The 25,000-nt window shown below is 48.9% G+C and overlaps 1 protein-coding gene across 1 annotated transcript in view; it reads right to left on the bottom strand.

The window, feature by feature from the left end:
- sdk2b (sidekick cell adhesion molecule 2b) overlaps nt 1-25,000 on the bottom strand; it is an 846,423-nt gene that overhangs the window by 180,156 nt on the left and 641,267 nt on the right. Inside the window, 2 exon segments of the mRNA XM_084331013.1 lie at nt 1,963-2,153; nt 13,324-13,435. Coding sequence (XP_084187139.1) covers nt 1,963-2,153; nt 13,324-13,435 — 303 coding nt within the window.

Here is a 25,000-nt window from a genome sequence, read left to right as displayed (position 1 = left end):
TGAATGGAGGCTTGTTTCTACCACGCATTCCTGTGTTTTCCTTGTACCGGAGATTAGTGAAAGGGTTCCCTGGTGCAGTACTGGCACCTTTTTTAGCGTGGACGGATGCAGGCGTGTAAAAAGTATGCAGAAATTATACTTAAGTCAAGTCAAGTCAAGTCAGTTTTATTTGTATAGCACATTTCCAGGCAGCGGCAGCTGACACCAAAGTGCTTCACAAGCAAGTTGATAAAAACAAATTAGTGTGAGGCAAGGTATAAGATTAAAAGAAAGAAAAAAAAGTATGGGTACCGTCTCAAAATCTTCCTCAAGTAAAAGTCGGAGTATCTGGCTAAAATCACACTTGAGTAAACGTCAAAAAGTTTCTACAATTAGCGTAGGCCTACTGCAGATTAGCTAGAGGAAACACCAGTACAGTAGGTTTCTCTGTACCTAGAACATGGAGGTAGACACCATCATTATTTGTACCTAGAACATGGAGGTAGACACCATCATTATTTGTACCTAGAACATGGAGGTAGACACCATCATTATTTGTACCTAGAACATGGAGGTAGACACCATCATTATTTGTACCTAGAACATGGAGGTAGGCACCATCATTATTTGTACCTAGAACATGGAGGTATATGCACCATCATTATCTGTACCTAGAACATGGAGGTAGACACCATCATTATCTGTACCTAGAACATGGAGGTATATGCACCATCATTATCTGTACCTAGAACATGGAGGTAGACACCATCATTATCTGTACCTAGAACATGGAGGTAGACACCATCATTATTTGTACCTAGAACATGGAGGTAGACACCATCATTATTTGTACCTAGAACATGGAGGTAGGCACCATCATTATCTGTACCTAGAACATGGAGGTATATGCACCATCATTATCTGTACCTAGAACATGGAGGTAGGCACCATCATTATCTGTACCTAGAACATGGAGGTAGACACCATCATTATCTGTACCTAGAACATGGAGTTAGACACCATCATTATCTGTACCTAGAACATGGAGGTATATGCACCATCATTATTTGTACCTAGAACATGGAGGTAGACACCATCATTATTTGTACCTAGAACATGGAGGTAGACACCATCATTATTTGTACCTAGAACATGGAGGTAGACACCATCATTATTTGTACCTAGAACATGGAGGTAGACACCATCATTATCTGTACCTAGAACATGGAGGTAGACACCATCATTATCTGTACCTAGAACATGGAGGTGGACACCATCATTATTTGTACCTAGAACATGGAGGTATATGCACCATCATTATTTGTACCTAGAACATGGAGGTATATGCACCATCATTATCTGTACCTAGAACATGGAGGTATATGCACCATCATTATTTGTACCTAGAACATGGAGGTAGGCACCATCATTATCTGTACCTAGAACATGGAGGTAGGCACCATCATTATCTGTACCTAGAACATGGAGGTATATGCACCATCATTATCTGTACCTAGAACATGGAGGTAGGCACCATCATTATCTGTACCTAGAACATGGAGGTAGACACCATCATTATTTGTACCTAGAACATGGAGGTAGGCACCATCATTATCTGTACCTAGAACATGGAGGTAGGCACCATCATTATCTGTACCTAGAACATGGAGGTAGACACCATCATTATTTGTACATAGAACATGGAGGTAGACACCATCATTATCTGTACCTAGAACATGGAGTTAGACACCATCATTATCTGTACCTAGAACATGGAGGTATATGCACCATCATTATTTGTACCTAGAACATGGAGGTAGACACCATCATTATTTGTACCTAGAACATGGAGGTAGACACCATCATTATTTGTACCTAGAACATGGAGGTAGACACCATCATTATCTGTACCTAGAACATGGAGGTAGACACCATCATTATCTGTACCTAGAACATGGAGGTGGACACCATCATTATTTGTACCTAGAACATGGAGGTAGGCCCGGGCGCTGACGGGCGGCACGCTGCTGCTGCGGAGCACGGCCTCACACTCGTAGTGTCCGGTGTCCGCGAGGACGGGGCTCAGGACGGTCAACCTGCGGTTGAAGTCGCTCAGGCCACTCGTCACCAACACGCCGTTCTTCCTCCACGAGATGCTCAGCTTGATGAGAGGCCTGGGAGGGGGAGGGGTACACACATGCATTTTTAAAAGACATTGAATCGTGGTAACCCGTTGTTGACATAATTACTAGGGATGTCCAATATTATCGGCCGATATTGGCATTAAAATGTAATATAGGAAATTATCTGTATCGGTTACAAGAATAAAATAATAATTTCATTTATTTAACCTTTATTTAGCCAGGCAACAAATTCTTATTTTATTTATTGTCACAACAAGAGATATGTAATGTTAATTACCTGAAATGATTCATTTTACAGCATATATCGGTATCGGTTGATATCGGTATCGGAAATTAAGAGTTGGACAATATCGGTGTAACTGAGGGGTACAATTCCCTGACTGTATTACTAGATATGATACTTACTACCACTACCTTTGTACTTAATATTCGGCCACCCAGTACACGGCATAAATATATTATCATGAACACTCTCACGTAGATGAAACGGATCCAACACAAATGTACGAATTAGAAACAGGTCTTTATTTCCTACACAGCGATGGTGTGTAGAATAAGCACTTAATCACTTAATTACATTTATGAATTGAAATAGTATGCACTTTTATGGCAAGGAGTATTCGTCGGTATATCAATAGATAATGTCCAATCTCTGAAGGCGCAGGTGGTAAATATACGACCTGGAATAGTTAAGGAATAACAGCAATGATACTTTAATGATTATAGGCTGGATACACTAGAGGGGGTTAATCCGGTCGCTTGTAAGCCGACAGGAGTAGGAGGGGGTAGAATCCAGCTGCCTCGTCCGGCCAAGGGTATCCCAGGTGAACCCACTGTAGTGCCGTTCAATGCGCCGGCGATCCTTGGACCACAGATGAAAGCAGGTGGACTCTTTGTGGGCCGGCTCTCTCCGGTCCACGGGGGAGAGATGTGGAGAGACCTCGTCTTGCAGAGCGTCTCCTCACCTTGCGTCCTCTCCAGGGGGGGGGGGGTTCCAACACACGGTAGTGTCGGGGGTCTTTATCCATAGAATAATCAAAGTATCCAAAGCATAATCCGTGCCTGGGAAGGCGGGCTGTCGTCGGTAGAATAATCCGGTATACAGGTCCACTCGCTCGTCGGCTCTGGGGCTCCTCGGGTGCAGCTTCACATAGGGTCAACCACCCTGGGTAAGCAGCCAGTTCTCTGCCCGAAACGATGGGGTACTGACTACGGTAGTATTCTCACCGCACGAAGCACTATATATTAACAGACTATTATTAGCTTAATAGACTACGTCCAACTCGACGATATAGTGCCAAATATGACTATTCAAATATTAATATACACGATGTCTCAATACCGATGGTAGGCCGAACTTGGCCTTACTCCCACACGTGGCATCGCGGGGAGGCTTTACGTCTGTGACTCTATTGGAGGGTAAGAAACTGGACTGAAAAGAAAGTCCTACTTTAGTAGCGCAGTATATATACGCACTATGAACAAATAGTCCCATTAGTGGTGCGGTAGCCAAATTCCTACGCGGAACTAGGACTTGTTCGTACATGTCGAGCGGTACGTTTGAACTGGGTCTGAGGGGTATGGCAGCCTGGCACCAAGGTGTCGACCAATAGTAGAATGGAGACTATTATGGGATGTTCAGTAGGCTAGAATGGATATTCAATGCATATTGTACAAGGAATATACAAGGGATATCAGGGAATATTAGAGAATATACAAATACAATTAAATATATATATATAAATAAATATATATATTCGGTTTAATCTGGCCCTTCACAACAGCCACCCCCTGAATAGGTCCCAGACCTAATCAGTTAAACGGAGACAGATTAATCGCGTTGTCTATTTACACATAAGGGTTTGCTGTAGGGGTCAGTCAACTTCACAAAGTCATAGGGTTGTAGGGTCATGGTCATCATCGATTGTGTCTGGGAGTCGAGGCAGTTCTATGAGCCTTGCCACGGGACGGGTGTAAGTGCGACCCTGGACGAGCACTTCAGCTGCTCGGACCTTGCCGTCGGCACCGGTGATCACTTTGCTTACGCGGCCGGCCGGCCACATAGCTCTGGGCAGTGATTGATCAATAATCATGACGACTGTTCCTTCTGTCAAATTGTCTCTCTCCTTTACCCACTTCTGGCGGGTCTGTAGAGACGGTAGGTAGTGCAGTAGGAAACTGTTCCAAAACTTGTCGGCTAATACTTGGCTGTACCGCCACATTCGTCGGCCGTTCGCTTCTTCAGGCCGGTACATTGTCTGGGGTAATGTGGGATCTAGCCGCCCCATCAGGAGTGTGTTGGGGGTAACTGGGTCGATATCCGCCACATCACTGGAGACATATCCGAGGGGCTTCGAGTTAAGTACTCCCTCAATCTCCGTGAGGACTGTCATTGCTCCTGCGTGATGTACATCCTCATCGTATTTCTTTATAATCAGCTCTGTGACCTTGTGTCGGCTGTTCAATACGATCGGGTATTTAATGTCATCCGGTAGATTGGGGGCTCTGCGTAGGCGACCACCCACTCTGATGAGGGTGTGAGCGTCGCTCTCGGGGGCCAGGTGAATTAATCTGCTGTCGGATGGGACGGGCTTTCCTCCCTGTAGACAGGCCAATTCATCGGGGAACGAGTCTCTCTGGGCTCGCTGCAGTAGAAGCAATTCTGCTTCCTCGTAGTTAGCCGCTGACATATCAGCGGGGGACTTGCACTCCGGGTGGTACCGCAGGAATGTTCTTTGTTGTGCACTCTCTATGGACGTGCAATCGTTTATGTTAGGGTCGGTGGAGGCTATGGTGCTCAATCCACAGAACACAGACTTCTTAATTTCCACCTCCTCTGGACTTGCTTCCCTCGGGATAGGCATGGGCCACTGTTCTTCCGGGAGTCTTAGGAATGCGGGGCCGTCACTGTAGACATTGCGACGGGTGAGGTCATCCAGGGGCATCCCCCGGGTGATGACGTCAGCTGGGTTCTGTTTTGTATCAACGTAGCGCCACTCTGTTTCTCCGGTTAACTCTTCGGTTAAGTCTTGAATCTCGGTGACTCTGACTCCCACGAAGACTTTGTACTTGCATGAGTCCGATTTGATCCAGGCGAGTACCGTCGTGGAATCTGACCACAGGATTGTTCTAGACACCGGTATGGTGAGCTCACGTTGGATGAGCGTGGCTAGGTGCGCTCCGGCTAGGGCTGCGCAGAGCTCTAGACGTGGGATAGATTGTTGCTTGCGTGGGGCTATTCTCGAGCGGGCGAGGACAAATGCTGTGTAGATCTCTCCCCCCTGGTCTTGGGCCCGCAAGTAGGCTACTGATCCGTATGCGACCTCTGAGGCGTCACTGAAGACGTGTAAGTCCATTTTACATGTCTCTGGCCTCACCGTGGGTGGGAAGTAGCTTCGGCGCATATTAACGCCTGGGAGTGAGTGGAGCTCCATCTCCCACTCTCTCCAGGTGGATGCAAGGTGTGCGGGAATGGGGTCGTCCCAGCCCTGGTCCTTGTCCCACATGGTCCGTACAATCATTTTTGCCCTGGTGGTGTACGGTAGAATACATCCTAGCGGGTCATATTGTCGGGCGAGTGTTGTGTACACACTCCGTCTGGTGGTCGGCGCCGCCGCCGGCCTTCCCTGCTCCGTAGTCAGGGGCTTGTGTCTGTAGTGAAGCGAATCTGTTTTGAATCGCCACACCAATCCCAGGGTCATCTCCTGGGCTTCTCCCGGGATTGTAGCCATCCAGGTCTCGCTGCTGGCTGCCTTGTCCTCGGAGGAGAGGCTGCGCAGTACTTGCGGATCGCTGCTGGCCCACTGCCTGAGATCAAAGCCGCCTTTGATCAATGAGGCGCGGAGTTTAATCAGGAGAGCCTCGGCTTCTTCCTGGGTTGAAAGGCTTTGTAGACAGTTGTCTACGTAGAAGCTGTTCTTTACGCTGTGTCGGACCTCTTCGTCCGCTGCTGGGTCCTCTGCTACATGTTTCTGTAGTGCAAATGTCGCACAGCAGGGGCTGCACGTCGTTCCGAAGGGGAGGACTTCCCATTGGTAGATGGCTGGGTGCTCATCTCCTGGCTTCTCTCTCCATAGGAACCGTAACAGGGGCTTGTCCGCCTCTACTAATCTCACCTGCAGGAACATTCCTTTAATGTCCCCGCTGATGGCCACCTTTTCCTGGCGGAAGCGGAGTAGAACGCCGAGTAGGGAGGGGCCGAGTGTGGGACCGGGCAGTAACTCTTTATTCAGATTTTAGGATCCGATCTGGTAGCTGCAGTTAAATACTATGCGGTCTTTACCGTTGTGATGGACCTTGTGGTGGGGCACGTACCACGATTCAGTGGTCTGGTCAGCCTCTTTAATGTCCATCTTTGTGACGTGTCCCGCTGTGATGAGCTTCTCAATCTCAGCGCGGTATACACTCTCTTGGGCGGGGTTCTTGGCTAAGCGCCGCTCCGTGTTCAGCAGGTACCGTTCTATGGCGTCTGTCTTGGCGTGGAAAGTAGGCATTCCTTCTCGCCGCAGGAGTGGCGTGGCGTATCTCAACACGCCGTTGACCGGGACTCTCTTGGTCCCTGTCTCGAGGAGGTGAATGGCGTAAATGTCATCTTTAGAGCGAATGTCTTTCTTTCCATTCTTAAAGGGCATTTGTTCCAAGCTCCATAGCCGCTCTACGTGTTGCAGGAGTGCGGTTTCTCCCTCTGTGACTCGGGAGTGGAGACATCTAGTGGCTGTACTTCGGTTGAGAGATTTGGCGAGCGGGCCTTGGAGAGTCCATCCCAAACGGGTCTCGACTGCTGCAGGACAGCCTCGGGGTCCGGTATGAACCCGGTCTATCGGGACAATGAGGTCTGCATGGTCGGAGCCTATCAACAGGGTCGGCATAGCATTGTCTATGAGCGGGATCGGTAACTTGCGCAGATGTGCATATTTCTCCATCAGCTTGGCGACGGGGTATGTGTACCGCGACAGTCCTATTTCTTGGCTGGTGAAAGCGTCTGCAATCTGGTACCGTCGCTCAGGCTGGCCGCTTGCTGCGATAGAGAATGAGACATTCTCGCCCTTTATCGTCTTCAAATCTCGTCTTATTGTCCGAATTGTCATTTGGGTTTCGCTTCCCCGCAGCCCTAGCTGGGCCGCAGCGGAGGCGAGCAGCAGGGTCTTCTCTGACCCGTCATCGAGGACGGCGTAAGTGTCCAGGACTTTATTCTGGTAGCTTAGTGTCACACGCACTACTTTTAGGAGTACTCGGGCTCCACTGCTGCTGGCGGGATCGATGTACATGACGCTCGCTTTGCGGCTGGATGGTGCAGATGAAGGGCGCCGTCTGTTACTGTCGTGAAGTATGTCCAGATGGGCTCCATCGCACTTGGTGCACCTTTTCTTTAAGCGGCATTCGGCTGCCATGTGTGAGCGCGCACAGCGAAAACAGCGCTTGTTGGACTTTATCCATTGACCTGCTTCCTCCGCGTTCAGCTTGGGGAAGGAGTCACATTGCGCTAGCCAGTGTTCTTTCTCACAGTAGGGGCACACTATCTTCCACTTCTCCGTTCTGGAGGGGGTACTGTGGCTCCTGCTGCTCGGTACTGACTCCGATTGGTGCATCACAGTCACCGATCTTCTTCCATCATTTAGTCGTCTGGTTCCTTCTCTGGAGCCAGGGGTGCTCCGTCCGAATGTATCTAGCCGTAGGCTGCTGACTTCTCTCGCCAGGAAGTCTGCTAGATCGAGGAGGTTCGGCTCGGGGCCATTCGGGTCTCTGTGGTCCCTCTGCCGCCTAAAGCGCTCCTGACGAGCGGGCGGCAGCTTCTCCAGGATCCTTTCCACATTTGAGTTGGCGTAAAGTTCATACTTCCCCTTCTCTCTTTGCGCTCCCAACATCCCTACCAGGGACTGCACTCTGATGGACAGGTCGTCCAGTGCTCGATTGTCTATTGCTGGGGGTAAGCGGTCGATGTGTCGGATCTCCTGGATCACGTAATCCCATATGCGCCCATACCTCTGGTCCAATGCTACCAGCGCTGCTGTGTATGGGGTGGTGGAAGTCGCGTAGGCGAGCGCTATATTATGTGCGCGGGGCACCTTTAAGTGCTGCAGTAGGATGGCGTATTTGTGGCGTTCATCCAATACATCCACCAACATGGTCTCCAGACACATGCGGAGTTCTGTATACTGGGCCCGGTTCTCTTGGGTGAAGTCGGGTACCATAGGCGTGCCAATGTATGACGCTGACTGTGGATACATCGGCGAGCGTTGGGGGAGAGGCCTCCTAGGCGAGTCTCCTCCCGCTCCTTGGTATGGGCTGGTACCGGCAGTGTACCATGGCCCGCTTGTCCAGGTGCTGTTCCTCGGTGCGGGTCGTGCGTCGTGCTCACCCGTGTATAGAGTCGGGGGTCTGTAGCGCAGCTCCGCGGGAGTATAGCCTGGGCTGTACCGGACCTCCTGGTCCGGTAGAGTACTGTGCTGTCTTCGGGCGTGGTTCTCCTCCTCTTCCTCTTCGTCTTCAGTTAGGTCATCCAGTGCTTGTAGTCTCTGGTTTAGCCTCTCCACAGGATATGCTGCTCCTTCCCGGTTGCTAGGTCTCGCTTGGACCGGTGGGGGGAGGTGGTCTGTGGGGGGTATAGACCTCGTCTGTTGGTCAAGTTCAGGGTTGTTTACTCGGCTAGGGGATGCCGCCCTGGAGGTGTGTCTAGACGAGTTCCTGGAGCCTCTGGCGGAGGGAGAGGGTGTTGTCCGTCTGATCAGCTGTTCTATTAGTTGCGACTGCTGTCTGTCGCGCGCTGCGTCCCGTTGAGCACCGGCTCGTTCTCGGGCCACATTCTCTTCCATCTGAATGCGTCTTATTTCTAGACGTATCTGCTCGTGTTCGCTTCGCTGCTGGATCTGCAGTCGGTCGCGTTCAGCAGCGGCGTTCAGGCTGATGAGGAAGGCCTGCTGTAGGGTCCTCTCTGCCTCGCTGGGAGAAGGCGGTTGTATAGGGGAGCCTTCCCTCGGGGTACTCCTTGCGGAGCCTTGGAGCTCTATCTCCACGGTGCTCTCCCCGTCTTCTTCCGTGCCGAGTTCTCTCTCGGTAGCGTTGTATTCCTCCCGGGACTCATCGGGGACTACTTCTTCAGTACTGGCGGGGTGTGAAGTCATGTCTGGTTCCCACTGGTCCCCACCGTGAACTTGGTCAGTTACATTAGAGCCCGTAGGGGCCTCTATGGTCGGGGTAGTCTGAGCGTTGGGGTTAGACATACTTTTACTTTCTAGTTTTACCGCGTTTACTGTTAGTAGAAGACTAGGTTGTTGACTGACAGCGTAAGCCTCTAAGTACTGAGGGAGCCGTCGTTCGCGCTGCGGGCATTGGTTAGGAGGATCGTTTCGTGGAGTGTTCATCATAGGCCATTTCAATATTAATAACACTATATTAATATTACACTAATTACCATCCGGTTCGAAGGACCAATTGTAACTGAGGGGTACAATTCCCTGACTGTATTACTAGATATGATACTTACTACCACTACCTTTGTACTTAATATTCGGCCACCCAGTACACGGCATAAATATATTATCATGAACACTCTCACGTAGATGAAACGGATCCAACACAAATGTACGAATTAGAAACAGGTCTTTATTTCCTACACAGCGATGGTGTGTAGAATAAGCACTTAATCACTTAATTACATTTATGAATTGAAATAGTATGCACTTTTATGGCAAGGAGTATTCGTCGGTATATCAATAGATAATGTCCAATCTCTGAAGGCGCAGGTGGTAAATATACGACCTGGAATAGTTAAGGAATAACAGCAATGATACTTTAATGATTATAGGCTGGATACACTAGAGGGGGTTAATCCGGTCGCTTGTAAGCCGACAGGAGTAGGAGGGGGGGGGGGGGGTAGAATCCAGCTGCCTCGTCCGGCCAAGGGTATCCCAGGTGAACCCACTGTAGTGCCGTTCAATGCGCCGGCGATCCTTGGACCACAGATGAAAGCAGGTGGACTCTTTGTGGGCCGGCTCTCTCCGGTCCACGGGGGAGAGATGTGGAGAGACCTCGTCTTGCAGAGCGTCTCCTCACCTTGCGTCCTCTCCAGGGGGGGGGGGTTCCAACACACGGTAGTGTCGGGGGTCTTTATCCATAGAATAATCAAAGTATCCAAAGCATAATCCGTGCCTGGGAAGGCGGGCTGTCGTCGGTAGAATAATCCGGTATACAGGTCCACTCGCTCGTCGGCTCTGGGGCTCCTCGGGTGCAGCTTCACATAGGGTCAACCACCCTGGGTAAGCAGCCAGTTCTCTGCCCGAAACGATGGGGTACTGACTACGGTAGTATTCTCACCGCACGAAGCACTATATATTAACAGACTATTATTAGCTTAATAGACTACGTCCAACTCGACGATATAGTGCCAAATATGACTATTCAAATATTAATATACACGATGTCTCAATACCGATGGTAGGCCGAACTTGGCCTTACTCCCACACGTGGCATCGCGGGGAGGCTTTACGTCTGTGACTCTATTGGAGGGTAAGAAACTGGACTGAAAAGAAAGTCCTACTTTAGTAGCGCAGTATATATACGCACTATGAACAAATAGTCCCATTAGTGGTGCGGTAGCCAAATTCCTACGCGGAACTAGGACTTGTTCGTACATGTCGAGCGGTACGTTTGAACTGGGTCTGAGGGGTATGGCAGCCTGGCACCAAGGTGTCGACCAATAGTAGAATGGAGACTATTATGGGATGTTCAGTAGGCTAGAATGGATATTCAATGCATATTGTACAAGGAATATACAAGGGATATCAGGGAATATTAGAGAATATACAAATACAATTAAATATATATATATAAATAAATATATATATTCGGTTTAATCTGGCCCTTCACAACAATCGGTATATCGGATATCGGTAAAAAAGCCAATATCGAACATCCCTAATAATTACAATTAGAATCTCTTCATTTCAGAATCAGAATCATAATCAGAAAGGTCTTTATTGAGGGCGGCTGGGTGGCGCAGCGGACATTGCGCTCGTCACCAACGCAAGAGACACCGGGTTCGACTCCGGCTGTCGGGGTTGCCTCCGGCTTGGGCCAGCCGTCATACTAACTCAATTGGCAGAGTTAGCGGGTGGAAGTCGATGGGTGGTAATCTGGACGTTGTGGACAGCGACTCCTACAGGTCGATTGGGGACGCCTGCACAGCAGAGACAGGAAATGGCGGGGGTAGTGTGAGCCTCCCACACGTTACACCTCGCCAATGATAGTCCGGCCTGGCAGGTGAAAAGATGTGACAGGCTGCCTCCTCGTGTATCGGAGGGGACAGGTGATGCAAGGCTTCTATCCTCCCTACAACCGGCCAGTGGGGGGCATATACGAGCAACGTTCAAAACAGGGGAGGGGAGAATTGGCACAGTGGAATTGGGATGGGAGAAAAAAAGAAAAAAAAGAGGAGAAAAAGTAAAAAGAGAAAAAAAGGTCTTTATTGCCAAGTATACTTTTCACATACAAGGAATTTGCTTTGGACGTTACTGGTGCGACATTAGCAGATGGACATCAACGGACAGATAATACAATAAAGTGGTGGAGTAAAGTCAAATGAAATATGAGCTAAGTTAAGCACGATAGAATAATATATTTATGAAATAAAATATTGGCCAGGGCTGTACAACTGCTGGGTAGATGTGGTCAATTATACAATTATATACAATTTGTACATGTTTGCATATTATGTCAGGGATTCGTCCTCTCCATAATAACCTTTCCTAGCTATTTAGGAGCAGTGGGCCTCTGTAGTCCGACACCCGGGGGGCCAACTCCAGTTCTAATGGCAGTGCCTTGCTCAAGGGCAACGGCAGAAGTTTGTACCTGTCTTGTATGGTGTGGGAGGAAATCCAGGGGCTCTCATGCTGTGAGGCAACAGAGCAAACCTCTGTGCCACAGTGCCGCCTCAGATTACCTGACCTTGCAGTTAACAAACAGCGATACTTATAACTTTTAGAGTTAACACTTTGGGAAATGCCTTTGAGACAAACATCTCGACCTTTTGCGACGGTAAAAATTCCCCATCAACATCAAAGCAAATTTCCACGCAGGGAGGCACAGCGGTAGGGGGCACAGCGGTAGGGGACACAGCGGTCGGGGACACAGCGGTCGGGGACACAGCGGTCGGGGACACAGCTGTAGGGGACACACAGCGGTATGGGGACACACTTGATGCCGACTTGTTTTTCAGCGCTCATTACTAGAATCATCTGCAGCTGAATAACCTTCAAGCAAACGGCAGGAAAAACAGTCCCAAGAGCAAGAGCTTTCTGATATGAAGATGAGGCCCCTTAAAAATAGCATAATCATGTTCAAAGAACTGAAGAATACCCCCGACAGCTGTTGGGCCGCACAGGAAGTGTATTTTGCCAATACGCAGTACCTGACAACTACTGTATCTTGTTTTCTGGGCACTGACAAGTTGAATCTAATGCACCTTGGGAGTGAAAATAACAAAATCTTCATTCTAATGAAGATGTCAGTGCAGAGAAAATAGATCGACCGGTTTTGAGAAGTGGGACAACTTCAGGGTGAGTTTATTGACAAATAAAGTGGCCCGGATTGTATGTTTAGGTAATATAAAATGCTTCTAAGTAAGTCAAATGAAATGTCTTTTACTATCATGCACTTTTCCACTAAATAGTCGTTCTTGTCTATATTACTACCTACTATACTATGGGCTATATCAACAAAGAATGGATTGCACCCTTACTTACAATTCATTATGAATTGAAAATGGGGGACCCTGATGTAAACAAGACAAAAGTATTTCTCAATGCGTGGTGATTGATTGAATGAAAATGTTATTAACAGATTGCAGAATGGGTGCAATACGGTACGGCTCAATACACACAATTGTTAAGGGGATGCAGATCAGAGAAAGACTTTCGTCTTGTTTACATCAGGGTCCCCCATTTTCAATTAATAATGAATTGTAAGTAAGGGTGCAATTAGCACCGTGCAATCCATTCTTTGTGGATCTAGCCCGGTGTCTTTACTACTATGCACTGAACACTGTAGCGCCCACGTTTCAACACTGTTTGATGACCATTGTTTCTCAGCTGATAGAGTTGTACCCTTCCTGCTGACCTGTTGTGCAGAACTTGTAAGTCGCTTTGGATAAAGGCGTTCAGCTAAATGACTAAATGTAAATGTAAATGTTGTAGGTAACTGTTACCTGGCGTTGGCGACGCACTCCATGGTGATCTCAGAGGTTCCCGTCACCACGCTGGTGTTCCTGGGGGGGATGACGATGGTGGGGGCGATGGGGTCTGCCGGACCACCCACATCTGGAGCAACACGCACACACACACACACACACACACACACACACACACACACACACACACACACACACACACACACACACACACACACACACACACACACACACACACACACACACACACACACACACACACACACACACACACACACACACACACACACACACACACACACACACACACACACACACACACACACACACACACACACACACACACACACCAGGGTTAAAATGGGAAACAGTGAACACTGTGTGGATGCATGTGTGATTGATTGATTGATTGATTGAAAACTTTATTAACAGATTGCAGAATGGGTACAATACAGTACGGCTCAATACACACAATTGTTAAGGGGATGCAGACCAGAGAAAGACTTTCGTCTTGTTTACATCAGGGTCCCCCATTTTCAATTCATCAGTGTGTGTGTGTGTGTGTGTGTGTGTGTGTGTGTGTGTGTGTGTGTGTGTGTGTGTGTGTGTGTGTGTGTGTGTGTGTGTGTGTGTGTGTGTGTGTGTGTGTGTGTGTGTGTGTGTGTGTGTGTGTGTGTGTGTGCATGCTTGCGTTTATTAATGTATTTGTATGAGTGGGCCTGAATATATGTTGAAACCATACTTCTCAAAATGGGAGTGCTGATCTAGAGTCAGATTCAGTCTGTTATATTGGTCATGAGAGATATTAGTCTTACTATGCTTCAGGTCAAGTGATATATTAGGCTTCAGGTCAGGGGATATATTAGTCTTACTATGCTTCAGGTCAAGGTAGATATTAGTCTTACTAGGCTTCAGGTCAGGGGATATATTAGTCTTACTATGCTTCAGGTCAAGGTAGATATTAGTCTTACTAGGCTTCAGGGTAAGGGATATATTAGGCTTACTAGGCTTCAGGGTAAGGGATATATTAGGCTTACTAGGCTTCAGGGTAAGGGATATATTAGGCTTACTAGGCTTCAGGCAGGGCTACTCTCTTACACATCCTTGTGAGATATAAAAAGTGACCGCTGCATAATATCTTCATTTAATTTAATTTCAACCCTTTATTTATACAGGAAAAAGCCCAATTGAGACTTTTCCAAGAGCGACCTGATCCACCAAACAAACAACAAATACATAAAACAAGTTCCAGACAAAAACAAGACAAGTAACACAACTAAAAGTCTAAGAGAGGCGAAAAATCTAGATAAATTAAGTTAATTAAGAGCGAGAACAAGAACAGGCCCCCATGGATGCCCTTTCAATATTGCGTATAAGAAGCTTCAAATCTCCAATGGGAATTAGGTTTGGGAGCCTCAGTTGCTTTTGCAATTAGTTCCACGTAGATGGGGCAGAACAGGAAAAGGCTGTTTCTCCGAGTTCTATGCGGGCAAATGGTACAGTGAGAGTTAGAAGATCCTGTGACCGCAGGCCGAAACTACTCTGTTTCTGCACCATGAGGGACGACGGGTAAGAAGGGAACATGCCCTACAGATATCTGCTCTCTGAGTGTTGATCTGAATGGAACAGGACAGCGCACTCGCCGACCGTGACGAGGTGTGATCTGGTGAGAGACAGGAGATGGAAAAGTACTTTGCGTTGGCCGGCGCTGACCCGCCGACTGTATCTAAAAGACAGGTCACTAGAAGCAGGCATTCACAGCCCAAAGAGATTAAAGCCACACTCCCCATCTACACGGTACTTTATTTTTTAGCGTTTATCGCTTTTCTGGTCAAGCATGACCGACAGAAACAGGTTGAAACGGGATGTAGAGCAGGGGAAGACATTCTGATAAATGACGGCGGGTCCGGGAATCGAACCCGTGTCCACCAGATCCGTGACGAGCACGGTTTTCCCCGACACAGAAATAGCGCCGAGATATGCGGTGAGCTACTGGAGCTCCCCAATTCAAGGACTTCTACGTAATTTTCCAAGCACTATTTTTCATTTTCAAGGATGTCACTCGAAGGATACAATTCACTTTTAAATGCTGTTTTTTTAAGCATCTTCTTGGCCTGCTTGCCAGCTAGAGCATCACACGCGAAGAGATGAGGAAAGTTGGAGCGCACGAGACAGCGACTCGTCAGATTTTATTAAAACAGAACAAAATAAAATATATTTCTTGATTCAGAACAATTTTATCATGGATGAACAAAACATTCAATGTGAATGGTTGATTTGAATTACAAGGACTTTCTAAGCACCTCGTATTTTTTTTTGCTGTTTTTAAGGAATTCCGGGCCTTGCAAATCAAGCACTTTAAGCACTTCAAGGACCTTGTGCGAACCCTGTACACGGTACAGCCGCTGCATTCCCACAGTTACCGCGTTGTTCGAGGCACGTTCAGAAAACGTATTTGAGATGAGAACAAAGTCAATCGACGCCGACACACATGTTGAAGATCGTCTGACTCACATGGTGTCGGGCGACGTGATGTTTGAGAAGTGCAGCATCACTCTATGGAGAAGAAGTGCATCACTCTAAGAAGAAGAAGTGCATCACTCTATGGAGAAGAAGTGCATCACTCTATGGAGAAGAAGTGCATCACTCTAAGAAGAAGAAGTGCATCACTCTATGAAGAAGAAGTGCATCACTCTAAGAAGAAGTGCATCACTCTATGGAGAAGTGCATCACTCTAAGAAGAAGTGCATCACTCTAAGAAGAAGTGCATCACTCTAAGAAGAAGTGCATCACTCTATGGAGAAGAAGTGCATCACTCTAAGAAGAAGTGCATCACTCTAAGAAGAAGTGCATCACTCTATGGAGAAGAAGTGCATCACTCTAAGAAGAAGTGCATCACTCTATGGAGAAGAAGTGCATCACTCTAAGAAGAAGTGCATCACTCTAAGAAGAAGTGCATCACTCTATGGAGAAGAAGTGCATCACTAAGAAGAAGAAGTGCATCACTCTATGAAGAAGTGCATCACTCTATGGAGAAGAAGTGCATCACTCTAAGAAGAAGTGCATCACTCTAAGAAGAAGTGCATCACTCTATGGAGAAGAAGTGCATCACTCTAAGAAGAAGTGCATCACTCTAAGAAGAAGTGCATCACTCTATGGAGAAGAAGTGCATCACTCTATGGAGAAGTGCATCACTCTAAGAAGAAGTGCATCACTCTATGGAGAAGAAGTGCATCACTCTAAGAAGAAGTGCATCACTCTAAGAAGAAGTGCATCACTCTATGGAGAAGAAGTGCATCACTCTAAGAAGAAGTGCATCACTCTAAGAAGAAGTGCATCACTCTAAGAAGAAGTGCATCACTCTATGGAGAAGAAGTGCATAACTCTAAGAAGAAGTGCATCACTCTATGGAGAAGAAGTGCATCACTCTAAGAAGAAGTGCATCACTCTAAGAAGAAGTGCATCACTCTATGGAGAAGAAGTGCATCACTCTATGGAGAAGAAGTGCATCACTCTAAGAAGAAGTGCATCACTCTATGGAGAAGAAGTGGATCACTCTATGGAGAAGAAGTGCATCACTCTAAGAAGAAGTGCATCACTCTATGGAGAAGAACTGGATCACTCTATGGAGAAGAAGTGCATCACTCTAAGAAGAAGTGCATCACTCTATGGAGAAGAAGTGGATCACTCTATGGAGAAGAAGTGCATCACTCTATGGAGAAGAAGTGCATCACTCTAAGAAGAAGTGCATCACTCTAAGAAGAAGTGCATCACTCTATGGAGAAGAAGTGCATCACTCTAAGAAGAAGTGCATCACTCTAAGAAGAAGTGCATCACTCTAAGAAGAAGTGCATCACTCTATGGAGAAGAAGTGCATCACTCTAAGAAGAAGTGCATCACTCTAAGAAGAAGTGCATCACTCTATGGAGAAGAAGTGCATCACTCTAAGAAGAAGTGCATCACTCTATGGAGAAGAAGTGCATCACTCTATGGAGAAGAAGTGCGTCACTCTATGTAGGCCTGTCCCCGACTAAGGATCTGTAATAGTCGACTTTGATTGGCCAAAATTTGCCAATAGTCGACTGGTTTACACAAAGTCAGTCACCCAGTTGTTTTTAAGAACATTTTATCATTCCATTTGGGCTGTGGGGGGTGCTTAAAGTCTGAAGGAGTCGACTGAAGGCTTCTTGTCCTCTGCGAAAGCATGCAATTGGTCCACTGATGGATACATCTTGCTATTTGTCTAGTGCACCGGTCGGCAACCTGCGGCCTCGAGGCCGCATGCGACTCTTTAGCCAATCAGCTGCGGCTCCCTGACGATTTAAAAAGAAAAGACAAAAAAAAAAAGTTTGACTTTATGTCACGATCGGAGCTCGAGTCTGCCAGATGAGGAGCAATCAGCGCGGCTGCAAGAGATCACCTCATCAAGCGTTCCCTACTTCAACTGGCAGATCCCGTCATCCGACGTCGCAGTGTTAAACTGCCTACCGAGGTACGACGACGCTACCTGAAGACCAGCTGTAACTACCCCTGTTTATGCTTTCCCTAACCTTCTGTTTCTTGTGCCCCAGGACTTCGCTCCAGCCCCCTTCCACCCTGACGTCTCGAGCCCCAGCGTCCTTCCACCCTGACGTCTCGAGCCAAGCAAAGAGGACTCCTGCTCGCTCTCAAGCGCAAGACCTGTGTCCTCTCTCTCTCGCTGCCGACAGCTGCACTGAAGTGCACCTGCTCTCATTCTTCCCCCCCCCCCCAAGAACATTATAACCTCTGTGTTGTTCACATTCCTGTTTCACATTCCTGTTATACTCTGCTTGGTTGGGAAGAATAATTAAAGAACCCTAAAACCGCTCCATTCTCTCCTCCTGTGTTTTGCTATTGGGCTCCGCAAGAACCCCATCCTCACAGAACACTGCGACCATGATGTCGGACTCAGCAGCACAGGAGGCCGGTGAATGGAGCACCAGCATCCAGGCCGCCGTCAACGGACACGCCAGTCTGGTAAATCAACACTCACAGATACTGGATGAGACTATTGCCCAACTCAGCGCTCTCACTCTCAGCGCCACGGAGCGAGACAAACGATTAGAGCGTTTCGAAGCATATTTAACAGCCCAGCCGATTCCGCCTGCTGTCTCTCCACTCGTGGTATCCCCACCTGTAGTATCCCAGTCCCGGGAACCTCACGTACCCTCGCCAGAGCGTTACGACGGAAACGTTGCCAAATGTCGTGCCTTCCTCTTCCAATGCTCTTTAGTGTTTGGGCAACAACCTCTAACATTCCAGAGCGATCCAAAATATCCTACCTGTCTGGTTTGCTGACGGGGCCCGCGTTAGAATGGGCGACAGCCCTCCACTTCAGTAATTCCCCCCTCTGCAATTCGTACTCCGGGTACATCGCCGACATGCAAAAGGTCTTCGACCATCCTCCCGGTGGTTCGGATAGAACGGCCGCCTTTTTTACCATCCACCAAGGACACCGTAGTGTGAGCGAGTACGCTATCGAATTCCGTATTCTGGCAGCGGGTTCCCAGTGGAACGATGAACCATTACGCGGAGCCTTTCGCCAGGGCCTCAGCGAAGTTCTAAAGGACGAATTGGCGTCGAAAGAGAAGCCTACTTCCCTTGACAACTTGATTAACTTAGCCAGAGAGCTGGACACGCGTCTCCGGGAACGCCGCCGTGAAAGGGCCAGCACCGTCAACAGTGTCCCGCTGCAGAGCCACAGGGCCGCTGAGCAGAAGCGCCCCGTTAATAGTGTCCCGCTGCAGAACCGCAGAACCGACGATTCGGAGCCCATGGACCTCGACCGCTCTCGCCTTCCTCTCCGCGAACACCGTCACACGTCACAGGCTCAGGTCAGGGGCATGTCTGTACTGGGGGCAACTAGGCCACTCCATCGCCTCATGTTCGGTTTGCCCAAACGACTGGGCTCGACTGTGACGCTGGGCACATGCACAAGCCTTAAGTTTGTTCCCAGTTCTGGTCCGAATATGCAATTCAGTGCCACGCTTTACCACAACGGTCAATCCCTCCCTCTGTCCGCGCTGGTCGACTCGGGCGCAGACGAAAACATCATCGACGCTGGGGTAGTGTCCCACTACCACATTGCCACCGACGCCTTACCCATTCCCCGAGATGCCCAAGGCCTAAACGGGAAGTTGCTCTCGCAAATAACACGCCACACCACGCCTCTCCGCCTTCAACTCTCCGGGAATCATAGCGAGGAGATCCGTTTTCACGTCACTGATTCCCCCCATAACCCAATCGTTCTAGACATGCCTTGGCTAAAGCTACACAACCCTGTAATAAATTGGCCAACGGGCTCAGTCACGAGCTGGAGTGCTCACTGTCACGCCTCTTGTCTCCGGTCGGCGCGGTCACCACTGGGGGCCACTGGTTCTCCCGTTCCCAACGAACCTGTTGACCTTTCGACTGTTCCTTCAATTTACCACGACCTAGAGGCTGTGTTTAGCAAACAACAAGCTCTCTCCCTACCTCCTCATCGCCAGTACGACTGTGCTATAGACCTGCTCCCGGGAACCCCGCTCCTTGCTAGCCGCCTGTTTACCCTCCCAGAGAGAGAGTCTATGGAGAAGTACGTCCACGAGTCCCTGGCCTTGGGCATTATTACCCCCTCCTCCTCTCCTGTCGGCGCAGGCTTCTTTTTTGTGTCCAAGAAGGACCACTCCCTTCGCCCCTGTATTGACTACCGGGGTCTCAATAACATCACGGTTAAGAACAAGTACCCCCTGCCTTTGATTAACTCTGCTTTCGAACCCCTGCAAGGCGCCAACATTTTCTCGAAGTTGGATCTCAGAAATGCCTATCATCTGGTCCGCATCCGGGAGGGAGACGAATGGAAGACGGCCTTCAAGACCCCGCTCGGCCACTTCGAGTACAAGGTGATGCCTTTTGGGTTGACCAACGCCCCTGCTGTCTTCCAGGCCCTTGTCAATGATGTTCTCCGTGATGTCCTGAACCGCTCTGTCTTTGTCTATCTGGACGACATTCTGATTTCCTCCCGCTCCATGGAGGAGCACATCCAGCATGTCTGCCGGGTCATCCAGCGCCTACTAGAGAACAAGCTGTTCGTCAAGGCGGAGAAATGTGAGTTCCACGTCTCCTCCATCGGGTTCCTCGGCTACATCATCGAGGGCGGCAAGATCCGGGCGGACCCCGAGAAGATCAAGGCGGTGACCGACTGGCCCCGTCCCACCAACGTCAAGCAGCTCCAACGCTTCCTGGGGTTTGCTAACTTTTACCGGCGTTTCGTCAGGGACTACAGCCGGGACGCTGCACCCCTTACTCAACTCACCTCGCCTTCCGTGCCCTTCGTCTGGTCGGACAGAGTGGACTCCGCCTTCGCCGAGCTACGCCAGCGCTTCACCTCCGCGCCCATCCTCGTTCAGCCGGACACGTCCTGCCAGTTCGTGGTGGAGGTAGACGCCTCAAGTACCGGAGTGGGGGCGGTCCTTTCCCAACGCTCCGCTCTCGACCAGAGACTGCACCCCTGTGCCTTCTTCTCTCGCCGCCTGACCCCGGCAGAGGTCAATTACAATATCGGGAACCTGGAGCTCCTGGCAGTCAAACTGGCACTGGAGGAGTGGAGGCAAGCGCCTGAACTCCCGCCAGGCACGCTGGGCACTGTTCTTCACCAGGTTCAATTTCACCCTGACCTACAGGCCTGGCTCCAAGAACACCAAGCCAGACGCCCTCTCCAGGCAGTTCGCCCCCGAGGAGGGTTCCGCACACCCGGACACCATCCTTCCTTCCTCCTGCCTGGTGGCCGCCGTCACCTGGGAGATCCAGTCTGTCGTCCGGGAGGCCCAGCGCGTCCAGCCTGATCCAGGTAACGGCCCACCTAACCGGCTTTTTGTCCCCGACCTTGTCTGCTCCCAGGTGCTCCAGTGGGTCCACACCTCCCGGTTCGCCTATCATCCTAGGATCAACCGTACCCTGTCCCTGCTGAAGCGACACTTCTGGTGGGTCACCATGAGGGAGGACACCCGCGACTTCGTCCTTGCGTGCACCGTCTGTGCCCATGGAAAGGCTTCCCACCAACCACCAGCCGGGCTCCTCAGGCCGCTCCCTGTTCCCGGTCGGCCTTGGTCGCACGTCGCCCTGGACTTCGTCACCGGACTGCCTCCTTCACACGGTAACACTGTCATTCTCACCATCGTGGACCGGTTCTCAAAGGCTGTGCATTTTGTCGCTCTCCCCAAACTCCCCTCTGCTTCAGAAACCGCGGACCTGATGGTGCTCCACGTCTTCCGTCTCCACGGGATCCCGGTGGACATCGTCTCCGACAGGGGCCCGCAGTTTATCTCACAAGTATGGAAGGCTTTCTGCCGGTCCCTGGGGGCCACGGTCAGCCTCTCCTCCGGGTTCCACCCGCAGACCAACGGTCAATCGGAGCGGGCCAACCAGGACCTGGGATCCACCCTCCGCTGCGTGACCACCCGGGACCCCTCTGGCTGGAGTACGTTCCTGCCATGGATCGAGTACACCCACAACTCGCTGTCCTCCGCGGCCACAGGTCAGTCTCCCTTTGAGTCCTCCCTGGGCTACCAACCCCCACTGTTCCCTGCACAGGAAGAGGAGATCGCTGTGCCTTTGGTGCAGGACCACCTTCGCCGCTGCAGGAGGATATGGGAGGACACGAGGGCCGCGCTGCTCCGCACCGCTGAGCAGAACCGTCGCTTCGCCGACCGCCACCGGACTCCGGCTCCCGACTACCAACCAGGTCAGATGGTTTGGCTCTCGTCCCGAGACCTTCCACTCAAGTCCTCGTCCCGCAAACTCACCCCCCGTTTTGTTGGTCCGTATAAAATCCTGTCCGTTATCAATCCCTCGGTCGTTAAGCTCCAGCTCCCCGCCATCATGCGCATTCACCCCTCCTTCCATGTGTCGCAGCTGAAGCCGGTTCTCTCCAGTCCCCTGTCTCCTCCTGCTCCAGAGCCTCCTCCTCCGCTGATCATCGATGACCACCCGGCCTACATCGTCCGCCAGCTGCTGGAAGTGCGTCCCCGTGGTCGTGGGTACCAATACCTCGTGGACTGGGAGGGCTACGGCCCAGAGGAGCGCAGCTGGGTCTCCCGAGGGATGATCCTGGACCCTGAGGTCGTCCAGGATTTCCATCGCCGTCACCCGGACAAGCCTGGGGGCCCGCCAGGAGGCGCCCGTCGAGGGGGGGGGGTCCTGTCACGATCGGAGCTCGAGTCTGCCAGATGAGGAGCAATCAGCGTGGCTGCAAGAGATCACCTCATCAAGCGTTCCCTACTTCAACTGGCAGATCCCGTCATCCGACGTCGCAGTGTTAAACTGCCTACCGAGGTACGACGACGCTATGATAACAGCGTTAGGTATCACTATATCACTGCTATGATAACAGCGTTAGGTATCACTATATCACTGCTATGATAACAGTGTCAGGTATCACTATATCACTGCTATGATAACAGCGTTAGGTATCACTATATCACTGCTATGATAACAGCATTAGGTATCACTATATCACTGCTATGATAACAGCGTTAGGTATCACTATATCACTGCTATGATATCAGTGTCAGGTATCACTATATCACTGTTATGATAACAGTGGTAGGTATCACTATATCACTGGACTATGATAACAGTGTTAGGTATCACTATATCACTGCTATGATATCAGTGTCAGGTATCACTATATCACTGCTATGATAACAGCGTTAGGTATCACTATATCACTGGACTATGATAACAGCGTTAGGTATCACTATATCACTGCTATGATATCAGTGTCAGGTATCACTATATCACTGCTATGATAACAGCGTTAGGTATCACTATATCACTGGACTATGATAACAGCGTTAGGTATCACTATATCACTGCTATGATATCAGTGTCAGGTATCACTATATCACTGCTATGATAACAGTGTTAGGTATCACTATATCACTGCTATGATAACAGTGTTGGGTATCACTATATCACTGCTATGATAACAGCGTTAGGTATCACTATATCACTGCTATGATAACAGCGTTAGGTATCACTATATCACTGGACTATGATAACAGCGTTAGGTATCACTACTATGATAACAGTGTTGGGTATCACTATAGCACTGCTAGGATAACAGTGTGAAAGGGGGGTAAACTTAATTCATAATGGATGAGGATTTTACATTTATATTAAATATACATGTAAAATCCTCATCCATTATGAATTTACATGTAGTCATTTAGCTGACACTTTTATTAGGGGTCGGACTCACCAGAGAACATATTATCATGAAACTAGAGTCACAATATTGTAATATTGCGATATATGTGGACATACATAAAACATTTGTATTTTGTATTATTATCCCCAACGGAAAACTTCTGCAATAAATAATTAATATTATATATTAATAATATAATAATCTGTTGTATCTAATAAGGTAACGTTTGGCTTAATGGTTTTAGAATATTTCAGCTAATGGTATTAAATGTTTATTATCATCAACTATCCTGTTTGTTTTTATAGCGTAACGTTTGGCTACTTTAAATCATTGAACGTAGAGAGAGAGAGAGCGAGAGAGAGAGAGAACGAGAGAGAGAGAGAGAGAGAGAGAGAGAGAGAGAGAGAGAGAGAGAGAGAGAGAGAGAGAGAGAGAGAGAGAGAGAGGCTCAGCCCCCCCTTTCCTCACTAATGACACTCGAAACTTGTCACTCCACTGTGAGCGCTTCCAGGGTTAGCTTAGCGGCTAACAATAGTTAAGGTTTTTACCGCGACGTGGACATACAGGAATGGCGAGGATGCAAAGCATGCTAGACACATTGGACCCGTTGCTCACACTGGTCTGTGTCTATTATGAAATGACAATTGCACGTCATTGGAATTCTGATTATTTTCTAACTTGGCGGGTTACCGAAAATGTGGCACCGATTGATCTAACGTGAATCGCTACTCTGTAGTACCGACGTAATTCGGTCAGTACCCTTAAAAGTACAGAGTTCGGTACCCAACCCTACCCAGCAATCAACAATAAGTGATATTAGACAGGAGTGAGTACAACATTTTGTATACCCGGGTGTAGAAAAACAACCTGACTAGCGAGATTTTTATTGACTAAAACCAAAGTGACTATTCATGGACTAATAGACAGTGAGAGCGGCTCTGGAGAACCTGTGTTCAGACTGCGTAGAGATGAGAGATAACGACGACAAAACCTGCTTAACGGTAACGTTGGTGAAAAACGGCAGAAGATTAAACATCTCGACGTGTGCTGTCCGTTCCGCTCCAGCACCTGGTTTAGAAAGCAGACGTTGCACTTGTCAAAATCTGTCTCTTCTTTGCCATCACAACTGGACAGTTTTTCTGACAGGCAATTTGCAGAAATAGTTTTACTATAATCACCAACGTGACGTCCCAAATACATCACTGCTCTTCTCAAACTTCTCCTCCCCCTCTCTCTCTCTCTCTCTCTCTCTCTCTCTCTATTTCTCTCTCTCCGATCCATAGATATTAACTTTAAACTAAGTTCTGAACTTTGAAGTGTTTGAACTGTAATTTTTAGTGCAGGAAGACGATTACGGTTTCCCTCTCCTCTCGTCTCCTCTCCTCTCCTCTCCTCTCCTCTCCTCTCCTCTCCTCTCCTCTCCTCTCCTCTCCTCTCTTCCCTCTCCTCTCGCACTTCCCCTCTCTCCTCTCCTCTCATCCATCT

This window comes from Notolepis coatsorum, assembly GCF_963971535.1.
Source record: "Notolepis coatsorum genome assembly, chromosome: 15".
NCBI classification, from domain to species: Eukaryota; Metazoa; Chordata; class Actinopteri; order Aulopiformes; family Paralepididae; genus Notolepis; species Notolepis coatsorum.
This window is presented reverse-complemented; position numbering and strand designations above follow the sequence as displayed.